Source organism: Bombina bombina, chromosome 5 (genome assembly GCF_027579735.1).
Source record: "Bombina bombina isolate aBomBom1 chromosome 5, aBomBom1.pri, whole genome shotgun sequence".
NCBI lineage: Eukaryota > Metazoa > Chordata > Amphibia > Anura > Bombinatoridae > Bombina > Bombina bombina.
Window position 1 is genome coordinate 464,102,422 of NC_069503.1, and position 27,297 is coordinate 464,129,718.

General features: G+C 37.2%; 1 protein-coding gene across 5 annotated transcripts in view; it reads right to left on the minus strand.

Annotated features, from left to right (window-relative positions):
- The window catches only part of TRAK1 (trafficking kinesin protein 1), a 353,264-nt gene that overhangs the window by 67,363 nt on the left and 258,604 nt on the right, over positions 1 to 27,297 (minus strand). For all 5 annotated transcript variants that reach the window (XM_053714340.1, XM_053714338.1, XM_053714339.1 and 2 more), the window contains 3 exons: positions 27,149 to 27,279; positions 6,650 to 6,724; positions 5,764 to 5,901 (listed from right to left, as the gene is read on the minus strand). In XM_053714340.1, the coding sequence (XP_053570315.1) occupies positions 5,764 to 5,901; positions 6,650 to 6,724; positions 27,149 to 27,279 (344 nt within the window). The remainder of the gene's footprint in view (positions 1 to 5,763; positions 5,902 to 6,649; positions 6,725 to 27,148; positions 27,280 to 27,297) is intronic.

Genomic DNA, 27,297 nt, shown 5'->3' on the forward strand with positions numbered 1-27,297 from the left:
GTTTCATTTTAATTTAAATGTCCCTATAACACAAATGCTTTTAAAACCAGAAATGCTCATAAGGACACATTCACCAGCAGGTGCTCATGATCAGGCCACATGCACCAGCAGGTGCTCATCAGGCCACATGCACCAGCAGGTGCTCATCATTAGGCCACATGCACCCGCAGCTGCTCATCATCAGGCCACATGCACCAGCAGGTGCTCATGATCAGGCCACATGCACCAGCAGGTGCTCATCATCAGGCCACATGCACCAGCAGGTGCTCATCATCAGGCCACATGCACCAGCAGGTGCTCATCATCAGGCCACATGCACCAGCAGGTGCTCATGATCAGGCCACATGCACCAGCAGGTGCTCATCATCAGGCCACATGCACCAGCAGGTGCTCATCATCAGGCCACATGCACCAGCAGGTGCTCATCATCAGGCCACATGCACCAGCAGGTGCTCATCATCAGGCCACATGCACCAGCAGGTGCTCATGATCAGGCCACATGCACCAGCAGGTGCTCATCATCAGGCCACATGCACCAGCAGGTGCTCATGCCCAGCTGAGGCATGATGACAAACCCATCTCTCCACTGAAGACATTGCGGAAACCTATGTATTTTAAACTTATTTCTGTTTTTCATCCTCTCTCTTTGTATACTAACTTCACTCTACCCCTGCTATTGCATCTTCAACCTTCTTCCCACTCTGCTTATCTGTACAGCGAAGTACAAAAGAGATGAAGGTGGCAATGTTTCGAGACTCCTGTCCCTTTCTCAAGCTAATACATAATGATATATACACACATTATATAGGGTAAATGTCTAAAAAGGTAACCAATCACCTGTTACTAGGAGGGGCTATATCACATATCAACGTATCAGAATCAAGGTAGCCAAATTGCATACCTAAAAATTAACCCACTCCAAGCTGGTTAATATTGAAATACCTATTAAAAACAGAAGCAGCAAAATACAGTGTCAAAACCGACACAATATTACCATAATGTTTTGTACAACATAATATATACTCTATCAAGAATATTTAAAAAGGAAGACAGTGTTATCCTAAATAAACTGAAATAAATTAAAGTCTCTTAAGGCCTTTTGGGTACATTGTATATAAAACGCCATATTCACTTGGCTTCATTATGAAGTAGATCTTTAATTCTATCACCCCCCCTGTGCTTTTTTGGGCTTTATCTAGAACCATAAATCTAAGTTGTCTCACTTGATGGCCCGTACGGGCAAGTGGGCTGCGGACTCGTTTCTAATAGTGGACTTGTGTTTACAGATCTTATCTCCGATTTTCTGTGTGGTCTCTCCTATGTATAAAAGCCCACATAGGCATTTAATGAAATATACCACATATGATGAGTCGCATGTGAAATGCCCAAATATATGGAACTTTTTCCCAGTGTAGGGGTGAGAAATAACATCTCCTTTTATAACACTGTTACATTGGACACAACACAGGCAGGGGAAAGTACCCTGCCGCGGTGTGCCAAAGTAAGGTGTTTGTGTCTCCTTGATATTGTGCATATTGGCATGTACCAACCTCTTACCGATGGTGTTACCTTGCAATAAGGCCCTTGGAATTTCTTTGAATTCACTAATATCTGGACAAGCTTCCTGTAAAATGAACCAATTTTTCTTAAGAATATTAAAAAGCTGTCTACTCATAGTGTTGTATGTACTAACAAAGTTCATTCTAGTAGATTAACCCCTTAATGACCACAGCACTTTTCCATTTTCTGTCCGTTTGGGACCATGGCTATTTTTACATTTTTGCGGTGTTTGTGATTAGCTGTAATTTTTCTCTTACTCATTTACTGTCCCCACACATATTATATACCGTTATTCTCGCGATTAAATGGACTTTATAAAGATACCATTATTTTCATCATATCTTATAATTTACTATAAAAATTTTTTTATAAAATATGAGGAAAAAATAAAAAAAACACACACTTTTTCTAACTTTGACCCCCAAAATCTGTTACACATCTACAACCACCACAAAACACCCATGCTAAATAGTTTCTAAATTTTGTCCTGAGTTTAGAAATACCCAATGTTTACAAGATCTTTGCTTTTTTTGCAAGTTATAGGGCAATAAATACAAGTAGCACTTTGCTATTTCCAAACCACTTTTTTTCAAAATTAGCGCTAGTTACATTGGGACACTGATATCTTTCATTTACAAACAACTTGTGCAATTATGGCATAAATGGTTGTAAATTCTTCTCTGGGATCCCCTTTGTTCAGAAATAGCAGATATATATGACTTTGGCATTGCTTTTTGGTAATTAGAAGGCAGCTAAATGCCACTGCGCACCACACGTGTATTATGCCCAACAGTGAAGGGGTTAATTAGGGAGCATGTAGGGAGCTTTTTGGGGTAATTTTAGCTTTAGTGAAGTGTAGTAAACAACCCAAAGTATTGATCTAGGCCCATTTTGGTATATTTCATGCCGCGATTTCACCGCCAAATGCGATCAAATAAAAAAAAAAAAAAAAAGTTACATTTTTCACAATTTTAGGTTTCTCACTTAAATCATTTACTAACAGCTTGTGCAATTATGGCTAGCAGTGAAGGGGTTAATTAGGTAGCTTGTAGGATGCTTGCAGGGTTAATTTTAGCTTTAGTGTAGAGATCAGCCTCCCACCTGAAACATCAGACCCACTGATCCCTCCCAATCAGCTCTCTTCCCTCCCCCACCCCACAATTGTCCCCGACATCTTAAGTACTGGCAGAAAGTCTGCCAGTACTAAAAAAAAGGTATATTTGTGTTTTGTTTTAGCATATTTACATATGCTGCTGTGTAGGATTCCCCCTTAGCCCCCAACCTCACTGATCACCCACCAAACAGCTCTCTAACCCTCCCCCTCTACCTTAATGGGCGCCATCTTGGGTACTGGCAGCTGTCTGCCAGTACCCAGTTGATAAAAAATATGTTTTGTTTTTTTTTAAATTCCCTTTTCTGTAGTGTAGCTCCCCCCACCCAAGACCACCCCCACCCCTCCAAGATCCCTTAGATTATTTTTACATAGCCCCTTTCCGACTCTCTCCCGCTAATAATAAATATTTTTTTTCTGTAGTGTAGCGGTTCCTAGCCGCTCCCGCCTGTGCACACGCCCGCCCACCGCCCCTGTGCACGCGTCTATGCACGCCCCTGATCCCGCCCCCCCCTCCACATCACACGGCCCATCGATGGCCGCCCACCCGCCTCCCACCCACCAACGATACCGGCCATCGATGTCCGGTGCAGAGAGGGCCGCAGAGAGGGCCACAGAGTGGCCATGCAGGGTTATTGCAGGATGCCTCCATATCGAGGCATCACTGCAAAAACCGGAAAGCAGCTGGAAGCGAGCAGGATCGCTTCCAGCTGCTTTCCAGACCGAGTATGTGCTGGGTACGTCCTCAGGAATTAACTGTCTTTTTTTAGAGGACAAACCTTGCACGTCCTCGGTCATTAAGGGGTTAAAGGGACACTAAACCTAATTTTTTTCTTTTGTGATTCAGATCAAGCATGCAATTTTAATCAACTTTGTAATTTACTCCTATTATAATTTTTTCTTCGTTCTCTTGCTATCTTTATTTGAAAAGGAAGGCATCTAAGCTTTTTTTGTTTCAGAACTCATCCACCAATCAGCAAGAACAACCCAGGTTGTTCACCAAAAATGGGCCAGCATCTAAACTTACATTCTTGCATTTCAAATAAAGATACCAAGAGAATGAAGAAATTTGATAATTAGAATACATTAGAAAGTTGCTTAAAATTGCATGCTCTATCTGAATCACGAAAGAAAAAATGTGGGTTCAGTGTCCCTTTAAGTTTCTTACGTTTTTTTTAGTTGTAAGTATTGCAGTGGGACAATCTAGGGAGTTTTCAATGTCAGTTAACTCCTGAGTCTAATTACTAATTTCAGTATCAGAGACTATACGATTAACACGTATCACCTGAGATGTTGGTACATTTTGGAATTCTCTTACAGGATGAAAGCTTTTTCTGTGCAGCAAGGTTTTGGGATCAGTGGACTTCACAAATACATCTGTACTGAGTCTGTCATTATGTTTAAAATCCACAGTGTCTGGAAATTCCACATAGTGGCAATCAACATTGCAACTAAATTTTAGAAAAGGAACATCTCCTCTATGTCTGTTTTTAGCTCTAATAATTTGTCAGGGGGGTTCCACCACACAATGAACAAGTCATCCATGTAGCGGTACCAACCCTGACAAAACTGACGATATGAAGGATGTGTGTACACAAATCTTTCTTCTGGTGCATCTATGACTAGGTATAGGCATATGCTGGGGCCACATTTGACCGCATAGCCATCTTTTCATCCTGAAAGAGCATTCCAAAGTGTACCAAAATCTCAGATGATATGTGTTAATCGTATAGCCTCTAATACTGAAATGAGAAAATCTAGAATTTCTAAAATGAGAGGGAAGTTTCAATAACGAGGTTATCAGACTCAGGAGTTAACGGACATTGAAAACTCCCTAGATTGTTCCACTGCAACACTTACCAGTAAAAAAAACTAAAAAAAACAGAATCTACTAGAATGAACTTTGTTAGTACATACAACACTATGAGTAGACATATTCTTAATATTATTAAGAAAAATGGGTTCCTTCTACAGGAAGCTTGTCCAGAATTTAGTGAATTCAAAAAGATTCCAAGGACCTCATTTCGCAAGGGTAACACCATAGGTAAGAAGCCAAATGGATATGGCATTTAAATACCATGTACCCAAAAGGCCTTAATAGAGACTTTAATTTGCTTCCATTTATTTAGGATAACACTGTCTTCCTTTTTTAAATATTCTTAATGGAGTATATATTATTTTGTACAAAAAACATTATGGCAATATTGTGTGGGTTTTGACACTTTATTTTGCTGCTTCTGTTCTAATATTAACCAGCATGGAGTGGGTTAATTTTTAGGTATGCAATCTGGCTAGCTTGATTCTGATACATTGATATGTGATATAGCCCCTCCTAGTAACAGGTGATTGGTTACCTTTTTAGACATGTACCCTATATAATAGGTGTATATATCATTATGGATTAGCTTGAGAAAGTGATAGGAGTCCCGAAACGTTGATCGTCAAATAAAGATTTGCTTATTTAAGAGTGCCCCCTTCATCTCTTTTGTACTTATTTACTTTGGAGGCCTTAAGAGGGGGGTCTGGAAGGGTGTTGCACCTACTCTATATATATTGTTGTAGAAGTTCCTGTTAGGTGATCCTACCCTACATGGATATCTGTACAGCTAAAGCCGCTCACATAATTCCTGAGAGCACTGAAGCTGAACACTAACCCAATGTTACTTTAGAATCGCTTCACTAAGACATTCCATTTCATCTCCCAACACATCTGCCTCTTTTGTATTGCCCGTTTTATATCGGTCCTCAGCAGTAACGATAGGTAAACTTAAGTTTAAACATGGCATGGCCAACTACTTTATAGATACTCAGTGGAGTTGAGAAAGCCAACAATTTACAAAAGATATAAAAAAAATAATTACAAAAGGTTTTTTTTCTCTCTAAATCTACAAATAATTGAAGATTTCATATTACAATCTCATGCCATGCAATATCCCTTTATTTCCAAAATACATTTTTGCTCAGAAATCTAATGAGATATTTTTCAATATTCAAAGCAGTCCAGCCTATTTAGGCCAAGTGGATCAGCATTATAGGTTTTTGTGTTTAATCATGTACTTTCTAAAAAACAAAATAAAAACCTGCCTCCTTACCATGGGGAATGCACCTAGTGTGTGGTAACGTCGAGATATTACGTTTGGCATGGTCTTATTCCTCAGATTCTTCAGCTCTTCCTGCGCCTCATGAAGCATTTCCATGCACTCTGCATACTTGTCTTCCAGCTCTTGTAGCTGTGGAACACAGAAAGAAGCCTATAACTATTTAATTCTCTTAGCATATATACTAAAACAAGGTGAAGAGTTATATCCTTACAGGATCTTGCACTGGGAAATATATGTTAAAGGGACATAATACTAAATCACTTGAAACGGATGCAGTATAACTGTAAAAAGCTGGCAGGAAAATATCACCTGAGCATCTCTATGTAAAAAAGGAAGATATTTTACCTCACATTCTCCTCAGCTCAGCAGAGTGAGTTCTGTGTAAAAAGTTATACTCAGCTGCTCCCAGCTGCAGGTAAAAATATAAAAAAAAATGAAGAAATGAACAGCAGCCAATCAGCATCAGCAGTTCTGAGGTCATGAACTCTTACTGTGATCTCATGAGATTTGACTTAACTCTCATGAAATTTCATAGTAAGCTTCCTTTACCTGATTGGTGAAATAATATGAGAGTTCACGAGGCTCATCCCCTAAGCTGTCCTAGGACAGACACACTAAAATGCTGCTTAGAAATCCTTTACAATGGGAGGTGGCTACTGAGGAACTTTTGAGGTAAAATATCTTTCTTTTTTACATAGAGATGTTCAGGTGATATTTTCTAGTCAGCTTTTTACAGCTATGCTGCATCACTTTCAAGTGTTTTAACATTTGGGTATTATGGCCCTTTAAATAAATTCAAACATATTTATTTGAATGTGTTCTTTCAAAATGAGGTGAGTGGGCCATCTATACATTAACAAAATTATATTTTTCTTACCTCAGCTGTAAGTTGCCGTTGGGCATCTTTAGCTGCCCCCAGATGTTGTACAAGTTCCTCATTTTCAACTGCATACTGGAAAAGGACAGGTACACACACAAAAATTAGTTATTAATTTAGTTTAAAATTTTCTAACACACAATAGCTAAAACGCAGGTAATATTACAACAAAATACCTAGAAGTGCACTTGCACGTAAAGGGACACTGTACCCAATTTTTTTCTTTCGTGATTCAGATTGAGCATGACATTTTAAGTAACTTTCTAATTTACTCCTTTTATCAAATTTTCTTAATTCTCTTGGTATCTTTATTTGAAATGCAAAAATGTAAGTTTAGATGCCGGCCCATTTTTGGTGAACAATCTGTGTTGTCCTTGCTGATTGGTGGATAAATTCATTCACCAATAAAAAAGTGCTGTCCAGGGTACTGAACCCAAAACAAGCTTAGATGTCTTCTTTTTCAAATAAAGATAGCAAGAGAACAAAGAAAAATTGATAATATGAGTAAATTAGAAAGTTGCTTAAAATTACATGTTCTTTCTGAATTACAAAATAATTTTTTTGGGTACAGTGTCCCTTTAAGTATTTTTTTATTTTATTGCATCTAAAAAGGGATATTTAAAAAATATATTTGACTAAAATGATGCTCTGTACTAAATAAAACAACTTTTTTATACTTGAACCTCTCCACCAATAAAGTGGAAAGAGTTGTTCTTACTAGCAAGTGAGCAATTAGTCCCTGAGGTTCAAAATGCACACACACTTCCTGTTAAAGTGATTGTAAACTTTCATGAATTAAAGCCCAGGATAAAAAAAATAATCTTAAAAACAGGGGCACTTTAATTCATGAAGGTTCACAAAGACGCTTGTTTTTTTGTTTAAATTCTTACCTTTGCGTTATGGTAAACATAACGTCGATCCTCCCCCCGCAGCTCCTGCTTTCTTTAGCATATGGATGACTAATCCGGCTTCCTCCAATTTTTGCGTGCCCCACGAGTTATACGCCAAAGGGGGCATGCAAGGATTGGAGGAAGCCGGATTAGTCATCCATATGCTAAAGAAAGCAGGAGCTGCGGGCGGCGGATCGGCATTATGAAGTGGCCCTGTTTTTAAGATTATTTTTAGTTACCGGGCACTTATTCATTAAACTTTACAATCACTTTATTTTTTATGCCAAATGCATCAGTATTAGCTTGACGTTTTTTCCAACAACATCTTTCATATAGATTTAGTTGCAGCTCTTTCATAAGCATGTCTAGCACTTCGGAATCTTTTTGTGCTGTACAAATAACTGATTATTATAATGATAATACTAATGTAAGATAATGTCTGCATTTACTGCCCCTTTAAGAGAACCCCCTTAATGCATGACCTCTTTCCCACCCACTGTCACTTCAAATGAAATGCCACAATCATATAACATGGGAAGAAAATGAAAAATCCAGAACGTCAGGACAATAAAGTACTCAACTTACCAAAAATTAAAAAACCCAGCCCTAACCATAATTGCAATCTTACTGCATGAAATAGGAACTTATATTAAAAAACATTTCCTTAGATGCAAGCAAATATTTAGTTAATAAATACACCTTTTTAAAGGGATACTTAACTTTTTTTTTCATGATTCAGATAGCGAATGCAATTTTATTACAAGACCAGAGACTCATATTTTGCATTCTCTCTCTTTACTACTTAAATGCAGTTATTCAAAGTATAGATGAAAATACAACAAACTGTCAAATTTAAAAAGTAGACAGTAAAAAACAAATAATACATCAGTGACCAATCAGAATAGAGAACTGATTAAACTAAAATGACATAACCAATCAAATTGCTAATAAGACCTATAAACTGTCCACAATACAGCAATACATCCTCTTTCTTTTACTGCTTCAGAAAGATAAGTATTGCTATATTGTTTATTGTTAATAAAAAATTATTATTATTGTTTTTTGCTCATATCGTTTTTATATATTGTTTATCCCTTCATTATTAGTTGCAGTTACTTCTTTTTTGGTTTAACTTTTTTATTTCCTTTCAGCTTACTTATTATTTTTCTTTTCTTTTGTACTCCCATTGTTGTTTCCTCATTCCGGTTTTCAACTTTGCCTACTTCAGCCGATTACGAAGCATCCTTTGCTTGTAATCGGCTTCTTTTCCCCGGCTGCGTTATGCAGCACTGTTCCGTCGTCCATGTTGAGTGTGGAACCGGCTTCAGTGCGCATGCGCAGCCTGTCCTCACTTACTACGCAGTTGCTTTTTCAAGTTCGTCCGACTAACAGCTGTTTCAGTCGGGTGATAGCAACATTGTTGCTTTCCGGCTGTTCTTTTAATAAGACATATTTTTGCTGTTTAGTTCCTTGTTCTCTGTCTCCATCTTTTGGCCATAATTTAGTATAACTCTTGTTAATTATAAGTTATTTAAATTTATCTTTTGACTTTTGTTCACATCTTTTGGGGTCAATATATTTTAATTTATACTGTTAAATTTATTGGATAAGATTTTTATTAGCTTATTTTAATAAATTTATTAATTTATTTATTTAAGTTTATTTAATTATTTATATATCCTTTAATTATGTCTCAATCTTCAGATTTGAACCCTCTTAATTCAGAAAGTGTTCAAAAGATGATTGATACATCAATGAATTCTATGTTACAAAAAATTTCTTTATTAATTGATAAATCATCTAAAAAGACTTTAAAAAGGAAAAGGCCCATTTCAAGTGGCATTAAAACTAGTAAAAAATTATTAAAGAAATCTCGCCAGATTGTCTCTGGTTCTGTTGTTCCTGACAGGCAAGGAAGAAAAACCCCTGTAACTCCCTCTACTCCCAAGAGGTTACTTATGGGAGAGGCTTTGGCCAATTATGAAGAATCTGAGATTTCTGATACTGAAGTTAATTCCGACTCATCTTTGGATGCTAATAAATCTGAAAATTTTATTTCTAATTCTTCAGATAATTCTTCGGCCTCTCCGAAGATTAAAAAACTCAAAAAAGTTTTTAAAAAATCTAAACATTTGGATTCTTCAAAGGTTGAATTTTTTGATTGCCTAGGAAATCCTAGGTTTAATGCAGATGATCTGCACCACCCTAGATCTGCGGAGTGGTGCCCTTCATCTGATATTGCGGAATTCATTGATTACCAGATAAGACAACCATTAAAGAGAGATTCTAGAAATAAGATGAGGGCGGAATGCCCCAGACCAATTCTTCCTAACAACGCTTGTATTACACCTGAAGTAGATCCAAAAATTTTAAAATTCATAGGGTCTCCAGGTTTTAAGTTAAAGAAGGGCATGGACCGTGCTTGGAAAATTTGTCAAGACAAAATGCTTGATACTATTGGTCCTTTAGCAAAGTTATTTGACTTATCTGAACAAGCGGTATATGATAATTCATTGCTTGATCCGGTCGTAGTCAGAGAATGGCTGCAGAGGATGCTCAGTTTTCTGGGTAACGCCAACTCTGCTATGTATACCGAACGCAGACGAAATATTCTTAGACGTATTGACCCCAAGGTGTGTGATTTCGCCATTAATGAAATAAATTCAGATACTAATGGCCTTTTATTTGGAGACACATTTATAAAGGAACTTAACAGTTATGTTAATACCTTCTCTAATTTGAATAAAGTTCGTACTTCTATGAAAAAGATTTTTCATCAGGAACGTTTTTCTGAACAGGCTGGGAAAGGTAGAGGCCGCTTTCCCGGCCGTGCCTCTTATCCAAACAGGTCTCAATTTATCAACCAGCAATTTCATTCTCAAAGATTGTATCAAAATCCAATCTCCTCAAATTTCTTCCCATCCAGAGGGAGATTTTGGAATCCTAGACTCCAGCGCTCGAGGCAAAGATCTCGCCCATCTCAAGGTAAATTTTTATTTCCCTCTTTCTCAGAATTCTTTCCAAAACTTAGTAGGAGGCAGATTGTCTCTTTTTGCTCAAAATTGGAAATTAATAACTTCAGATCAATGGGTTCTTCAGACGGTTTCAGGTCTTTTTATAGATTTTATTTCTCCCCCACTTCAAAAATCCCTTCCATTTCCAATAAAATTTTCTGTTTCAGACAAAATTTTAGTTCAAAAAGAAATTTTAAATCTCATAGAAAAACAAGCAATAGAACCAGCTTCAGATCCTCAAAATTGCTTCTACAGCAATCTTTTTCTAGTAAAAAAGAAAAATGGTCAATTTCGCCCTGTTATAAATTTAAGAACTCTGAATGCCTTCGTGGTTTATCAACATTTCAAAATGGAAGGTATTCATCTTCTCAGAGATTGTCTTCTAGACAACGATTTTTTAGTCAGACTAGATCTAAAAGATGCCTATCTCACGATTCCAGTAACTTTAGTTCACAGGAAATTTCTTACTTTCAAGTGGGAAGGAAAAATCTGGAGTTTCACTTGCATGCCTTTCGGATTATCTTCAGCCCCTTGGATTTTCACCAAATTGATGAAACCTATAATTACTTGGCTTCGTCTTCGCGGTGTTCGTCTTATTATCTATCTAGACGATATTTTGATTATGAATCAAGATTCAGTTGTTTTGACTTCTCAACTCAATTTAACTATTTATATTTTAGAAAATTTAGGTTTCTTAGTCAACAAAGAGAAATCTGTTCTTTCTCCAACCAAATCTCTAACCTTTTTGGGTTTTCAAATAGATACATTGAAATCTACCTTAAGTCTTCCCAGAGAGAAAATTGTGAATATCAAAAAAGAGATTTCAAAAACTCTTTCTTTGTCTTTAGTTCCCATCAGGACTATAGCCAGAATAGTTGGGTTACTTTCATCCTCTATTCAGGCTATTTTCCCTGCTCCTCTTCATTACAGGGAACTTCAACGTTTAAAAATTTTTCATCTTCAGAAAGGTCTGTCATATTCTCATTTGATTCCTCTTTCTTCAGAAGCCAAAGAAGAACTTTCATGGTGGTTATCCCATATAGAAGCTTGGAACGGGAGAGCCATTTTTGGGAAATCTCCGGATTTAATCATAGAATCCGATGCCAGTCGTTCGGGCTGGGGAGCTCGTTGTGGCCCTTCAATCACAGGAGGAAAATGGTCTTCAAGGGAAAAACTTTTTCATATCAATTGCTTAGAACTTTTGGCAGGCTCTTTTGCAGTCAAAAGTTTTGTAAAAGATTCTTTGCCAGTGTCAATTTTACTCAGAATGGACAATATTTCTGCAGTCCGTTATTTGAATCGTTTAGGTGGTACAAAATCAAGAGATTTGTCGATTATTACGAAAGAATTCATTCATCTTTGCTTGGACAGAAATATTTCTGTCAAAGCGGAATATATTCCAGGATTATCCAATGTCGCAGCGGATTGGGGTTCTCGTTATCTGACAGATTCCAGCGATTGGAAACTTCATTATCAAGTTTTTCATTCGCTTCAATCTCTCAGGGGTCCCTTTTCGATGGATCTGTTTGCTTCGAGACTGAATCATCAGATTCATCCTTATTTCAGTTGGCGTCCAGATCCAGAAGCATTGGCGATAGATGCATTTCTCCATCCTTGGCCTCGTCAGACAGCTTATGCCTTTCCTCCTTTCTCAATGATTCAGAGAGTCATTTCAGTAGTCCGTCGGGATCTTCTTTCAATTCTTCTCATCACTCCTCTTTGGCCATCTCAACCTTGGTACCCATCTCTTCTAGAATTGTCTGTCAACCATCCTCTTCTTCTTCCCGTTTTTCCTCTTCTGTTGTCAGATCCAGAAGGTCATCCTCACGATCTTATCATTCAAGGATCTCTTCGTCTTATAGCTTGGTCAATTTCGGGCAATCTTCATCATTCAAAGGTTTATCTCAACAAGCTCAAGAACTCCTCGGGGATTCTTTGTCCCCGGGACCAAAAAATGCTATTTTTCCGCATGGACCAGATGGACTGGCTGGTGCATGGAAAGAAGTTTGGATCCCTTTTCAGTGGATATAAGTTGTATTATTAATTTCCTTACTTCTCTTTTCGAATCAGGATTAGCTTACAGAACCATCAATGTTTCTAGATCTGCAATTTCAGCCAAACATTCTTTTATTAATAATTTCCCTGTGGGTCAACATCCTTTAATTTGTAAATTAATGAAAGCAATTAAACTTAAAAGACCCCCAACTCCTAAATATTCTTCTTTTTGGGATGTTGATCTTATTTTTTCCCTCTTTAAATCTTGGCCTTCTAATGAATTCTTATCTTTAAAACAGCTTACTGCTAAATTGGCTACCCTTTTGTGTTTAATTTCTTTTCGTAGAGTCTCTGACGTCAGGGCTTTAGATTTTAATTCTAAACGTTTTACTCCTGAAGGTGTTACTTTCTTTATCTCTAAAAGAACTAAATCTTTTTCAACCTCAATTTTCTATCCTTACTTACCTTCTGAACCTCTTCTTTGTGTAGTAATATGTCTTAAAGAGTATGAACGCAGAACTTCTTCTTTCCGTTCTTCATCCTCTAATCAACTTTTGCTATCTTTCATGTCTCCTCATTATCCTGTCTCCTCTACTTCTATAGCCAGGTGGGTTAAATGGGTTATGAGTGAAGCAGGAATTGATATTTCTTTTTCCGCTCACTCTGTTAGAGGATCAGCCGCTTCCAAAGCATTTTTAAAAGCTGCTACCCTTCAACAAATTTTGGATGCAGCTGACTGGTCTTCTGATTCTATTTTTAAACAATTTTATTTTAAACCCATTGAACACGCCTCGCTTAATTTATTTTGTTAGTTGCTTTAAACTAGCAAAATATGAGTCTCTGGTCTTGTAATAAAATTGGGATTATCCTAAGTTATGAAGGTATAATCTAGATTTTATTAAAGACACAGAGACGATTATTTTCCCTCCTCAAATTTATTTTGTTATATTTATTCCCACCCTTGATTGGTTTGTATTATATTATTAACATGATTTATATATTTATTTCAGTTGCCAACCAATAATAAGGATATTCTCCTAAGTGGCTTTGTTCCTGCACATCTTCTGGAAAAGTCAGATCTTCAATCAAGTTTTTCTTATCTTCAACAGTTTTCCAGTTGTGTTTCTAACCTTCTAGACAAGTTGGATATTTCATCACGGAAGATTCTTCTCTTCAAACTTCTACTCTTCATGATTTTCGGTTTCCTGTTGGTTTGGAGTTATTCCTTCATGATGGACTTTTTGTTTCCTTCTTCAGTTTCAAAGAAAGAGGATGTATTGCTGTATTGTGGACAGTTTATAGGTCTTATTAGCAATTTGATTGGTTATGTCATTTTAGTTTAATCAGTTCTCTATTCTGATTGGTCACTGATGTATTATTTGTTTTTTACTGTCTACTTTTTAAATTTGACAGTTTGTTGTATTTTCATCTATACTTTGAATAACTGCATTTAAGTAGTAAAGAGAGAGAATGCAAAATAATCGTCTCTGTGTCTTTAATAAAATCTAGATTATACCTTCATAATTTAGGATAATCCCAATTTTAAGCAGCTTTCTAATTTACTCCTATTATCAATTTTTCTTCTTTTTCTTGCTATCTTTATTTTAAAAGCAGGAATGTAAAGCTTAGGAGCCAGCCCATTTTTGGTTCAGCACCTGGGTACAGCTTGCTGATTACTGGCTAAATGTAGCCACCAATAAGCAAGCGCTATCCAGGGTGTTGAACCTAAAAAGCTTTACATTCCTGTTTTTTACATAAAGATAGCAAGAGAACAAAGAAAATGTGATACTAGTAGTAAATTAAAAAGTTGCTTTAAAATTGCCTGCTCTATCTGAATAATGAAAAAAATATATTATCCCCTTAATCTGTTCATATTTTTTGTACTAAAAGTTGAAATAAAAAGTTATTGATAATATTTGTACAGAATAGAAAGCGACCCTTTGGTACATATTTTTAAGAAAAGTATATAAAAAACATAATTTATGTAAGAACTTACCTGATAAATTCATTTCTTTCATATTAGCAAGAGTCCATGAGCTAGTGACGTATGGGATATACATTCCTACCAGGAGGGGCAAAGTTTCCCAAACCTTAAAATGCCTATAAATACACCCCTGTGAGGATTTATTATATAATTATTATGAACCCAGTTGTATCTACTCCACTCAGTCTCACACCAAACCTAGGTACCTTGATAAACTAGGAACCTTATTATGCTCATTGACTGAGGGTGACCTGTTTAGGTCAAAAGTAAATAACAACTATCTTTAGTTGTTGGAGATTTGCACAACAATGTGAGTGTGCTAATACTCTCCTAAGTACTATAATAGCATTTGCTAAACAATAGATAATCTCTTTGGATATAGAATAAAATATAACTTTATGTAATTGAAGCTCAGTTAGTATCTCTTTAAATAGATTGTAGCTTATCACTCAGGTACGATGCTTTAATGTTCAGGTTAGTAAAGTTCATATGCAACCTTATTTATGAATGCAGCAGAATTGTTATGGCAGTGTATTGTATGCAGAAATAACCAGGATATATGCAGAGGATGTTAAACATGCACACTTTCCATTAGTAACGTATATGTATAAGCTTGATTAGTTAGTATATACAGTCTTAGGAACATATGATATTAGCGTAACTTCAGCAATAACTTTATGTTTAGTACGATACCCAACACTTCATGACCAGCGTGTACATGTGAAGACTATGCTTGATAGCAATTCAGTTGTCCTGAGAAGCAGTGTAGAATCCGGCAACAGAGAGGAGCTGCGACACTGACTCCCGGAGTGCTGATGACGTCAGACGCCGAACTACTGCAGACACGCTGTATGTCAGTTAGCGTTTCAGAATGAAGTATGCTGTCCTGTGATTGAAGAGAACTTTGCAGATATAAAGTTAGAAAACAACTTGACGAAAATGGAGAGAGCTTCTTGAAAGTTGTGATCACTCCTCATGTGAATCAAATTACCAAGCATCGATGAATTAGAGAGGAGGGCTTATAAAGGCATAACGGTCATGTGATATTATGTTTAAAGGGACAGTGAAACGTGGAAAAGATGAAGTATAGAGATTGGGAATTACTGTGATATGACAGGACACCCCCCTTAACGATCTGCTCCGCAGATCAGGGTTTGGGACGGTCTGGATGTCTGCGATGAAACAGAGATACCAATCTAGGGGCTGATAAGTTAGTGGATGGTTCCCAAGAATCCTCTTCTGATGAATAATTTTTCCACCGAACTAAATACTGTAGAGAATTCTTATAGAATCTAGAATCCAAAATGGAATCAACTTCATATGATACTTCATCCTCAATGAGTGTCGGAACTTGAGTTGTCAAGACTTGATCTCTGACTGGAACATAAGGTTTCAAAAGGGATACATGAAATGTTGGATGTATCTTAAAAGAACTTGGTAGTTGTAAAGTGACAGCATTAGCATTAACAATCCTAATAATTTTGTAAGGACCAATAAACAGAGAACCAAGCTTTTTACTGGGAATGTGAAGCTTCAAGTGTTTAGAAGACAACCAAACTAGATCTCCCACCTTATACTCAGGAGGTTTTGTTCTCCTTAAGTCATAATAACGTTTTTGCCTTTCTTGAGATTGTAGTAAAATCTGTTTTAGTTGAATGAATCCTTCAGCAATTGTATTCACAGTGTCATTTACCAAGGGACAAGAACTTTCTGATCTTTGAAGAAGATGATAAGAGGGATGAAACCCATAGTTAATGAAAAATGGAGTTGTATTGGTAGATGAATTAATGGTGTTATTATATGAGAATTCAGCAGTAGGAAGAAGAGAAGACCAGTTGTCTTGCTGAAATGTACAGTAGCATCTTAGATATTGCTCTAAACTCTGATTAGTCCTTTCGGTCTGACCGTTTGTTTGAGGATGGTAAGCTGAACTCAAACGGCGATCAATATGCAAACTAGAGCAGAGTTGTGTCCAAAATCGAGAGGTAAATTGTGTACCCCTGTCAGTTGTAATAGACTTAGGTAACCCATGCAATCTGACAATATGTTTGATGTACAATTCTGCTGTTTCTGAAGCTGTTGGCAAAGTGTGAATAGGTATAAAATGTGCCATTTTTGAAAAGAGATCCACAACAACCAGGATGACTGTGTTGTTAGAAGAGGGAGGTAGATCGACAATGAAGTCTAGGGCAATATCTTGCCAAGGTCTGTCAGCGATTGGAAGAGATAGAAGTAAACCATAAGGGTGAATTCTTTGAGATTTACATTTGGTACATACAGCACACCCTTGTATGTACTGTTTTACAGACTGAATCATATGCGGCCACCAAAAATCCCTTTGAATTAAATGAAGAGTTTTCTTTAAACCAGGATGTCCTGAAAGTGGAATATCATGTGCCATAGCTAAAATGTCATTCCTAAGAGATTCTGGAACATACAGTGCATGACCATGGTAAAAAAATCCATCATTACCTTTATGAATCCTAGAATCATTAATCAATGGATCATTCTGTTGTTGTTCTTTGAGAATAGATGTTTTTCCCACTAAGAGGCCAATGAATTTTTCTGGTGGTATTATTGAGTTTAGTTCAGAACTCTCAGTTAATGGAGTTGAATATCTAGATAGAGCATCTGCCTTTGTATTTCTTACTCCTGGACGATAAGTGATTATAAAATCAAATCTAGTAAAGAATAAACTCCATCTGACTTGTCTGGAAGAAAGACTTTTGTTAGTTTTTAGATATTGTAGATTACGATGATCTGTAAATATGATGATTGGAAATCTTGCGCCTTCTAATAGATGTCTCCAAAATTCTAATGCAGCCTTGATGGCTAGAAGTTCTTTTTCCCCAATTGGGTAATTAATTTCGGCTGAATTCATAACCAGAGAATAATATGCAACAGGATGAAGCATGTTGGTAGAAGAATCTTTTTGAGACAGAATGGCTCCTATTGCAAATTCGGATGCATCTACTTCTAATGTATATTGTTTCGATGGATCTGGGAATTGTAGAATTGGAGCGGTAATGAAACTATGTTTGAGAGCTTTAAAAGACTCATCTGCCTGTTGGTTCCAGTGGTATTTGTTATTCTTTCGGGTGAGTAGTGTGAGAGGTTTTGCAATAGTAGAGAAACCTTTAATAAATTTTCTATAAAAATTTGAGAATCCTAGGAATCTCTGGAGCTCTTTCTTATTTTTTGGAATAGGCCAGTTAGTGATAGCTTGTACTTTGTTGTCCTCCATGGATATTCCTTTTGGTGAAATATGATACCCCAGGAAAGAAATAGTATCAGAATTGAATATACATTTTTCTGCCTTAACATATAAGTTGTTCTGTCTTAATCTTGAAAGAACTGTTCTGACATGTTGTATGTGATCCTCTTTGGAATTTGAATAAATGAGAATATCGTCCAAATAAATGACAATGTATGTGTCAAGTAAATCTTTGAAAACATCATTAATGAAAAACTGAAAAGTTGCAGGTGCATTGCACAAACCAAAAGGCATGACACAATACTCATAGAGACCATACCTAGTGCGAAAGGCAGTTAACCATTCATCACCTTTGCGAATTCTAATTAAATTATATGCACCTCTTAAATCCAGTTTGGTGAAAATGGTAGCACCCTGTAACCTCTCTATGAGTTCTGGAATAAGAGGTAAAGGATATCTATTTTTTATTGTACAATTGTTCAGTTGTCTATAGTCAATTATAGGCCTGAGACTGTCATCTTTATTCTTCACGAAAAAGATCCCGGCACCAGCTGAAGATGTAGAAGGCCGAATAAAACCTTTCTTTAGATTTTCCTCAAGATATCCTTTGAGATGAAGCAGTTCTGGTTCAGAGAGTGGATATATACGACCATAAGGGATTTTACTGTTTGGTTTTAAATCGATAGGACAGTCGTAGGGTCTGTGGGGAGGTAGAGATTGAGCCTCAACCTTATCAAAAACATCATGAAAATCTGAATACTCTGTTGGTATATTTGTGATATCAACCTGTAATATAGTTTGTGATTGTGTACAGTGTTTTTTACAATATGGTGAGTCGAAGGAAATAGTACCACTATTCCATGAGATGTTTGGTTGATGTTTCTTTAGCCATGAGAGTCCTAGAATTATGGGGTACAAAGGGGAATGAATAACCTCAAAGGTACACAATTCAGAGTGACCTGATGAAAATGTTAATGATAATGGATCAGTATGATGGGTAACGGGACCTGAATTGATAAAAGAACCATCAACAACTCGAATAGGTAATGCAATTAATTTTTTAATTATAGGAATCTTGTGATTTTCAACAAAGGATGAATGAATGAAATTATTAGTTGCTCCTGAATCGATTACCACCTGGGCTTTAAGTTGATGTTGATCCCACTGTAGACAAACAGAAAGAGTAAAGTGAGATGAGTTTTTTATAACAGTCTCATTTAAATGAGCTATCTCTTGCTTACCCTTTTTTGATTTTAACAGAATTGGACACTCCTTTACTCCGTGATCCTTAGCAGCACAATATAAACAAAGATTAAGTTGTCTTCGTCTAGCCTTTTCTTCAGGTTTAAGAGGACCTTTGACAAAACCTATCTCCATAGGCTCATCTGTTAAACGGACAGTGGAAACTGAATGAGAGCTATAGGCTTTCTTGGTGGATAATTCTGATGACCCTCTTTCAATCTTCCTTTCCCTCAAACGACGATCAATAGATATAGACAAGGTCATAAGATTTTCTAAGTCCTTAGGAATAACCACACGTGCCAATTCATCTTTTAGAGCATCCGCTAATCCAATACGGAATTGATTTGTCAAAGCTGGGTTATTCCACTGTGTGTCAGGTGCCCATCTTTTGAAATCAGTTATATATTCTTCTACAGGGCGTCTACCTTGTCGCAGATGTCTGATAGAATTTTCTGCTGAAGCTTGTTTGTCGTGATCTTCATATAGTAAGGACATGGCATTAAAAAATGATTCTAATGAGTTTAATATAGGATCTTCTTTCTCATAGTATGCATTAGCCCATGCCTTGGCTTCACCAGTGAAATAAGAAATTACCGTTAGAACTTTAACCCTTTCGGTAGGATAGGTTCTTGGTTTCAATGAAAATAATAAAGTACATGAATTTTTAAAGTCTCTAAATTGAGTTCTGTCTCCAGAAAATCTCTCAGGTGGACATATTTGTGGCTCAGGAGAAACAAGAGGTGTCGGTAAAGTTTGAGTAGGTACATGATCTCTAATATATTTTCGTAATTCCTGATTTTCAACTTGGAGGTCCCTAAGACCCTGGATCATTATATCCATATTTTGAGAAAGGGTTCCAACACGGTTGGACAATTCAGTAACATCCATTATAGATACAAGTGGGTTAAGGGAGGCTTGGTAATATGTGAGGATTTATTATATAATTATTATGAACCCAGTTGTATCTACTCCACTCAGTCTCACACCAAACCTAGGTACCTTGATAAACTAGGAACCTTATTATGCTCATTGACTGAGGGTGACCTGTTTAGGTCAAAAGTAAATAACAACTATCTTTAGTTGTTGGAGATTTGCACAACAATGTGAGTGTGCTAATACTCTCCTAAGTACTATAATAGCATTTGCTAAACAATAGATAATCTCTTTGGATATAGAATAAAATATAACTTTATGTAATTGAAGCTCAGTTAGTATCTCTTTAAATAGATTGTAGCTTATCACTCAGGTACGATGCTTTAATGTTCAGGTTAGTAAAGTTCATATGCAACCTTATTTATGAATGCAGCAGAATTGTTATGGCAGTGTATTGTATGCAGAAATAACCAGGATATATGCAGAGGATGTTAAACATGCACACTTTCCATTAGTAACGTATATGTATAAGCTTGATTAGTTAGTATATACAGTCTTAGGAACATATGATATTAGCGTAACTTCAGCAATAACTTTATGTTTAGTACGATACCCAACACTTCATGACCAGCGTGTACATGTGAAGACTATGCTTGATAGCAATTCAGTTGTCCTGAGAAGCAGTGTAGAATCCGGCAACAGAGAGGAGCTGCGACACTGACTCCCGGAGTGCTGATGACGTCAGACGCCGAACTACTGCAGACACGCTGTATGTCAGTTAGCGTTTCAGAATGAAGTATGCTGTCCTGTGATTGAAGAGAACTTTGCAGATATAAAGTTAGAAAACAACTTGACGAAAATGGAGAGAGCTTCTTGAAAGTTGTGATCACTCCTCATGTGAATCAAATTACCAAGCATCGATGAATTAGAGAGGAGGGCTTATAAAGGCATAACGGTCATGTGATATTATGTTTAAAGGGACAGTGAAACGTGGAAAAGATGAAGTATAGAGATTGGGAATTACTGTGATATGACAACCCCTCACCACACCCACAAATCAGTTTAACGAATAGCCAAGAAGTGGGGTGATAAGAAAAAAGTGCGAAAGCATATAAAATAAGGAATTGGAATAATTGTGCTTTATACAAAAAAATCATAACCACCACAAAAAGGGTGGGCCTCATGGACTCTTGCTAATATGAAAGAAATGAATTTATCAGGTAAGTTCTTACATAAATTATGTTTTCTTTCATGTAATTAGCAAGAGTCCATGAGCTAGTGACGTATGGGATAATGACTACCCAAGATGTGGATCTTTCCACGCAAGAGTCACTAGAGAGGGAGGGATAAAATAAAGACAGCCAATTCCTGCTGAAAATAATCCACACCCAAAATAAAGTTTAATAAAAACATAAGCAGAAGATTCAAACTGAAACCGCTGCCTGAAGTACTTTTCTACCAAAAACTGCTTCAGAAGAAGAAAACACATCAAAAATGGTAGAATTTAGTAAAAGAATGCAAAGAGGACCAAGTTGCTGCTTTGCAAATCTGATCAACCGAAGCTTCATTCCTAAACGCCCAGGAAGTAGAAACTGACCTAGTAGAATGAGCTGTAATCCTATGAGGCAGAGTTTTACCCGACTCGTCATAGGCATGATGAATTAAAAGATTTCAACCAAGATGCCAAAGAAATGGCAGAAGCTTTCTGACCTTTTCTAGAACCGGAAAAGATGACAAATAGACTAGAAGTCTTTCGGAAATCCTTAGTAGCTTCAACATAATATTTCAAAGCTCTAACAACATCCAAAGAATGCAACGATTTCTCCTTAGAATTCTTAGGATTAGGACATAATGAAGGAACCACAATTTCTCTACTAATGTTGTTGGAATTCACAACCTTAGGTAAAAATTGAAAAGAAGTTCGCAACATCGCCTTATCCTGATGAAAATCAGAAAAGGAGACTCACAAGAAAGAGCAGATAATTCAGAAACTCTTCTGGCAGAAGAGATCGCTAAAAGGAACAAAACTTTCCAAGAAAGTAATTTAATTGTCCAATGAATGCATGGGTTCAAAAGGAGGAGCTTGAAGAGCCCCCAGAACCAAATTCAAACTCCAAGGAGGAGAAATTGACTTAACAGGTTTTATACGAACCAAAGCTTGTACAAAACAATGAATATCAGGAAGACTAGCAATCTTTCTGTGAAAAAGAACAGAAAGAGCAGAGATTTGTCCTTTCAAGGAACTTGCGGACAAACCCTTATCTAAACCATCCTGAAGAAACTGTAAAATTCTCGGAATTCTAAAAGAATGCCAAGAAAAATGATGAGAAAGACACCAAGAAATATAAGTCTTCCAGACTCTATAATATATCTCTCTAGATACAGATTTACGAGCCTGTAACATAATATTAATCACAGAGTCAGAGAAACCTCTTTGACCAAGAATCAATCGTTCAATCTCCATACCTTTAAATTTAAGGATTTGAGACCCTGATGGAAAAAAGGACCTTATGACAGAAGGTCTGGTCTTAACGGAAGAGTCCACGGTTGGCAAGAGGCCATCCGGACAAGATCCGCATACCAAAACCTGTGAGGCCATGCCGGGGCTACCAGCAGAACAAACGAGCATTCCTTCAGAATCTTGGAGATTACTCTTGGAAGAAGAACTAGAGGCGGAAAGATATAGGCAGGATGATACTTCCAAGGAAGTGATAATGCATCCACTGCCTCCGCCTGAGGATCCCGGGATCTGGACAGATACCTGGGAAGTTTTTTGTTTAGATGAGACGCTATCAGATCTATTTCTGGAAGTTCCCATATTTGAACAATCTGAAGAAATACCTCTGGGTGAAGAGACCATTCGCCCGGATGTAACGTTTGGCGGCTGAGATAATCCGCTTCCCAATTGTCTATACCTGGGATATGAACCGCAGAAATTAGACAGGAGCTGGATTCCGCCCAAACCAGAATTCGAGACACTTCTTTCATAGCCAGAGGACTGTGAGTCCCTCCTTGATGATTGATGTATGCCACAGTTGTGACATTGTCTGTCTGAAAACAAATGAACGATTCTCTCTTCAGAAGAGGCCAAGACTGAAGAGCTCTGAAAATTGCACGGAGTTCCAAAATATTGAACAGTAATCTCACCTCCTGAGATTCCCAAACTCCTTGTGCCGTCAGAGATCCCCATACAGCTCCCCAACCTGTAAGACTTGCATCTGTTGAAAATACAGTCCAGGTCGGAAGAACAAAAGAAGCCCCCTGAATTAAACGATGGTGATCTGTCCACCACGTCAGAGAGTGTCGTACAATCGGTTTTAAAGATATTGATTGAGATATCTTTATGTAATCCCAGCACTATTGGTTCAGCATACAGAGCTGGAAAGGTCGCATGTGAAAATGAGCAAAGGAGATTGCGTCCGATGCAGCAAACATAAGACCTAAAATTTCCATGCATAAGGCAACCAAAAGGAATGATTGTGACTGAAGGTTTTGACAAGCTGATATCAATGTTAGACGTCTCTTGTCCGAAAAAGACAGAGTCATGGACACCGAATCTATATGGAAACCTAAAGCGGTTACCCTTGTCTGAGGAATCAATGAACTTTTTGGTAAATTGATCCTTCAACCATGATCTTGAAGAAACAACACAAGTCGATTCGTATGAGATTCTGCTAAATGTGAAGACTGAGCAAGTACCAAGATATCGTCCAAATAAGGAAAAACCAATACCCTGTTCTCTGAATACAGACAGAAGGGCACCGAGAACCTTTGTAAAAATTCTTGGAGCTGATGCTAAACCAAACGGTAGAGCCACAAACTGGTAATGCTTGTCTAGAAAAGAGAATCTCAGAAACTGATAGTGATCTGGATGAATCGGAATATGCAGATATGCATCCTGTAAATCTAATGCAGACATATAATGCCCATGCTGAACAAAAGGCAGGATAGTCCTTACAGTTACCATCTTGAATGATGGTATCCTTACATAATGATTCAATATTGACAGATCCGGAACTGGTCTAAAGGATTTGACCTTCTTTGGTACAATAAAGAGATTAAATAAAACCCCAGCCCCATGTTCCAGAACTGGAACTGGCATAATTACTCCAGCCAACTCTAGATCTGAAACACTTTTCAGAAATGCTTGAGCCTTTGCTGGGTTTACTGGGACACTGGAAAGAAAAAAATCTCTTGCAGGAGGCCTTAACTTGAAGCCAATTCTGTACCCTTCTGAAACAATGTTCTGAAAAACAGAGATTGTGAACGGAATTGATCCAAATTTCTTTGAAAAAAACATAATCTGCCCCGTACCAGCAGAGCTGGAATGAGGGCCGCACCTTCATGTGGACCTAGGAGCTGGCTTGGGTTTCTATAAGGCTTGGATATATTCCAAACTGGAGAAGGATACCAAACTGATACCGCTCCTGAGGATGAAGGATCAGACTTTTGTTCCTTGTTGTGATGAAAGGAACGAAAACGATTATCACCTTTAGATTTTTTTATCCTGTGGTAAAAAAGTTCCCTTCTCTCCAGTAACAGTTGAGATAAAAGAATCCAACTGATAATCGAATAATTTATTACCCTGGAAAGAAAGGGATAGAAAAGATGACTTAGAAGATATATCAGCATTCCAAGTTTTAAGCCATAAAGCTCTTCTAGCTAAAATAGCTAGAGACATATAACTGACATCAACTCTAATGATATCAAAAGATGGCATCACAAATAAAATAATTAGCATGTTATAGAAATGCAAATGATAATTATGATCTGTTATTCGTTGCGCTAAAGCTTCTAACCAAAAAAGTAGAAGCTGCAGTAACATCCGCTAAGGATATAGCAGGTCTAAGACGATTACCTGAACACAAGTAAGCTTTTCTTAGAAAGGATTCAATTTTCCTATCTAAAGGATCTTTAGCAGGAGTAGAGACAGCCCCATTAATCTTAGGGATTTTGTCCCAAAACTCTAATCTGTCAGATGGCACAGGATATAATTGCTTAAAACGTTTTTAGAAGGAGTAAATGAATTACCCAAAATATTCCATTCCCTGGAAATTACTTCAGAAATAGCACCAGGGCCAGGAAACACTTCTGGAATAACTACAGGAGATTTAGAAACCTTATTTAAACGTTTAGATTTAGTATCAAGAGGATCAGAATCCTCAATTTCTAATGCAATTAATACTTCTTTAAGTAAAGAACAAATAATTCCATCTTGAACAAATACGAAGATTTATCAGCATCAACCTCTGAGACAGAAACCTCTGAACCAGAAGAACCATTATCAGTATCAGAATGATGATGTTCATTTTAAAAATTCATCTGAAAAAAGAGAAGTTTTAAAAGATTTTTATGTATACTAGAAGGAAAAATAACAGACATAGCCTTCTTAATGGATTTAGAAACAAAATCTCTTATGTTATCAGTAACACTCTGAGTATTAGATGTTGACGAAACAGCAACAGGTAATGTAATAGTACTAAAGGAAATTTTATCTGCATTAACAAGTTTGTCATGACATTCAATACAAACAACAGCTGGAGGAACAGATACCAAAAGTTTATATCAGATACACTTAGCTTTGGTAGCTCCAGCACCGGGCAGCGATTTTCCTGAAGTATCTTCTGACTCAGTTGCAACGTGGAACATCTTGCAATATGTAACAGAAAAAAACAACATATAAAGCAAAATAGATCAAATTCCTTAAATGACAGTTTCAGGAATGGGAAAAAATGCCAGTGAACAAGCTTCTAGCAACCAGAAGCAAATAAATAATGAGACTTAAATAATGTGGAGACAACAATGACGCCCATATTTTTTAGCGCCAAAAATGACGCCCACATTATTTGGCGCCTAAATGCTTTTGGCGCCAAAAATGACGCCACATCCGGAACGCCGACACTTGTGGCGCAAAAGAACGTCAAAAAATGACGCAACTTCCTGCGACACGTATGACGCCGGAAACAGAAAAAAATTTTGCGCCAAAAAAGTCTGCGCCAAGAATGACGCAATAAAATGAAGCATTTTCAGCCCCCGCGAGCCTAACAGCCCACAGGAAAAGTCAAAATTTTTTAAGGTAAGAAAAAATGATTGATTCAAATGCATTATCCCAAATATGAAACTGACTGTCTGAAAATAAGGAATGTTGAACATCCTGAGTCAAGGCAAATAAATGTTTGAATACATGTATTTAGAACTTTATAAAAAAGTGCCCAACCATAGCTTAGAGTGTCACAGAAAATAAGACTTGCTTACCCCAGGACACTCATCTACATATAGCAGATAGCCAAACCAGTACTGAAACGAGAATCAGCAGAGGTAATGGTATATATATATATAAGAGTATATCGTCGATCTGAAAAGGGAGGTAAGAGATGAATCTCTACGACCGATAACAGAGAACCTATGAAATAGACCCCGTAGAAGGAGATCATTGCATTCAAATAGGCAATACTCTCCTCACATCCCTCTGACATTCACTGCACGCTGAGAGGAAAACCGGGCTCCAACCTGCTGTGGAGCGCATATAAACGTAGAATCTAGCACAAACTTACTTCACCACCTCCATAGGAGGCAAAGTTTGTAAAACTGATTTGTGGGTGTGGTGAGGGGTGTATTTATAGGCATTTTAAGGTTTGGGAAACTTTGCCCCTCCTGGTAGGAATGTATATCCCATACGTCACTAGCTCATGGACTCTTGCTAATTACATGAAAGAAAATAAGATTTATGAATTTATTTGATTAATTTTCTGTTTGATCGAGCACCTCATTGCCTTAACATTAACTGAAGCTTGAATTTATCCCCATGTATGTCTATAATACTGGAAACACTTTTTTATCCACACTAGTCAGCTGGTGCTTACTGTTGCAGATAATCAGTTTAATGGCATATACCTGAATTGTATAGAAACATACAACTTCCTTCTTTCAAATGGGGAATAACACGCCCCTCTATGTGACGCAGGAGGCCAAGAGATATCTCCATAAAAGCCCTCTTCCAACATCATAAGCAATGAGAAAAAGCCTATGTCTTATTGTGTGTGACATCATTTAGTCCCTAGGCAATCGGCACATAGCGCAGAGTAAAGTTATCTGTCGCATTGACAGAATTAATATAAGGGAGGACATGCAGATAGACATCCAACAGAGTAGACCATCATATCCATTCTTGTGATATTTAGCACTTGAATTCACAAGGCCATACGCATTTATTTCTAAGAAACTTTCTCTCCAAAGTGGAATCAAGGAAAGGGCCAATGCTACCAGTTAAAATCCCAGAATGCTTACTGCTTTTGCTTTCTTCTGAAGATCTACTATTTGGGACAGAAGATGTGTTATCTCCTCCTGTTGTCGAGCCGCATCTTCTGTTTTCTTAGCTAACTCATCGGATATGTTGGCGATTTGAAGGCTTGCATCTCCTAAGCAGAGAAAGAGGC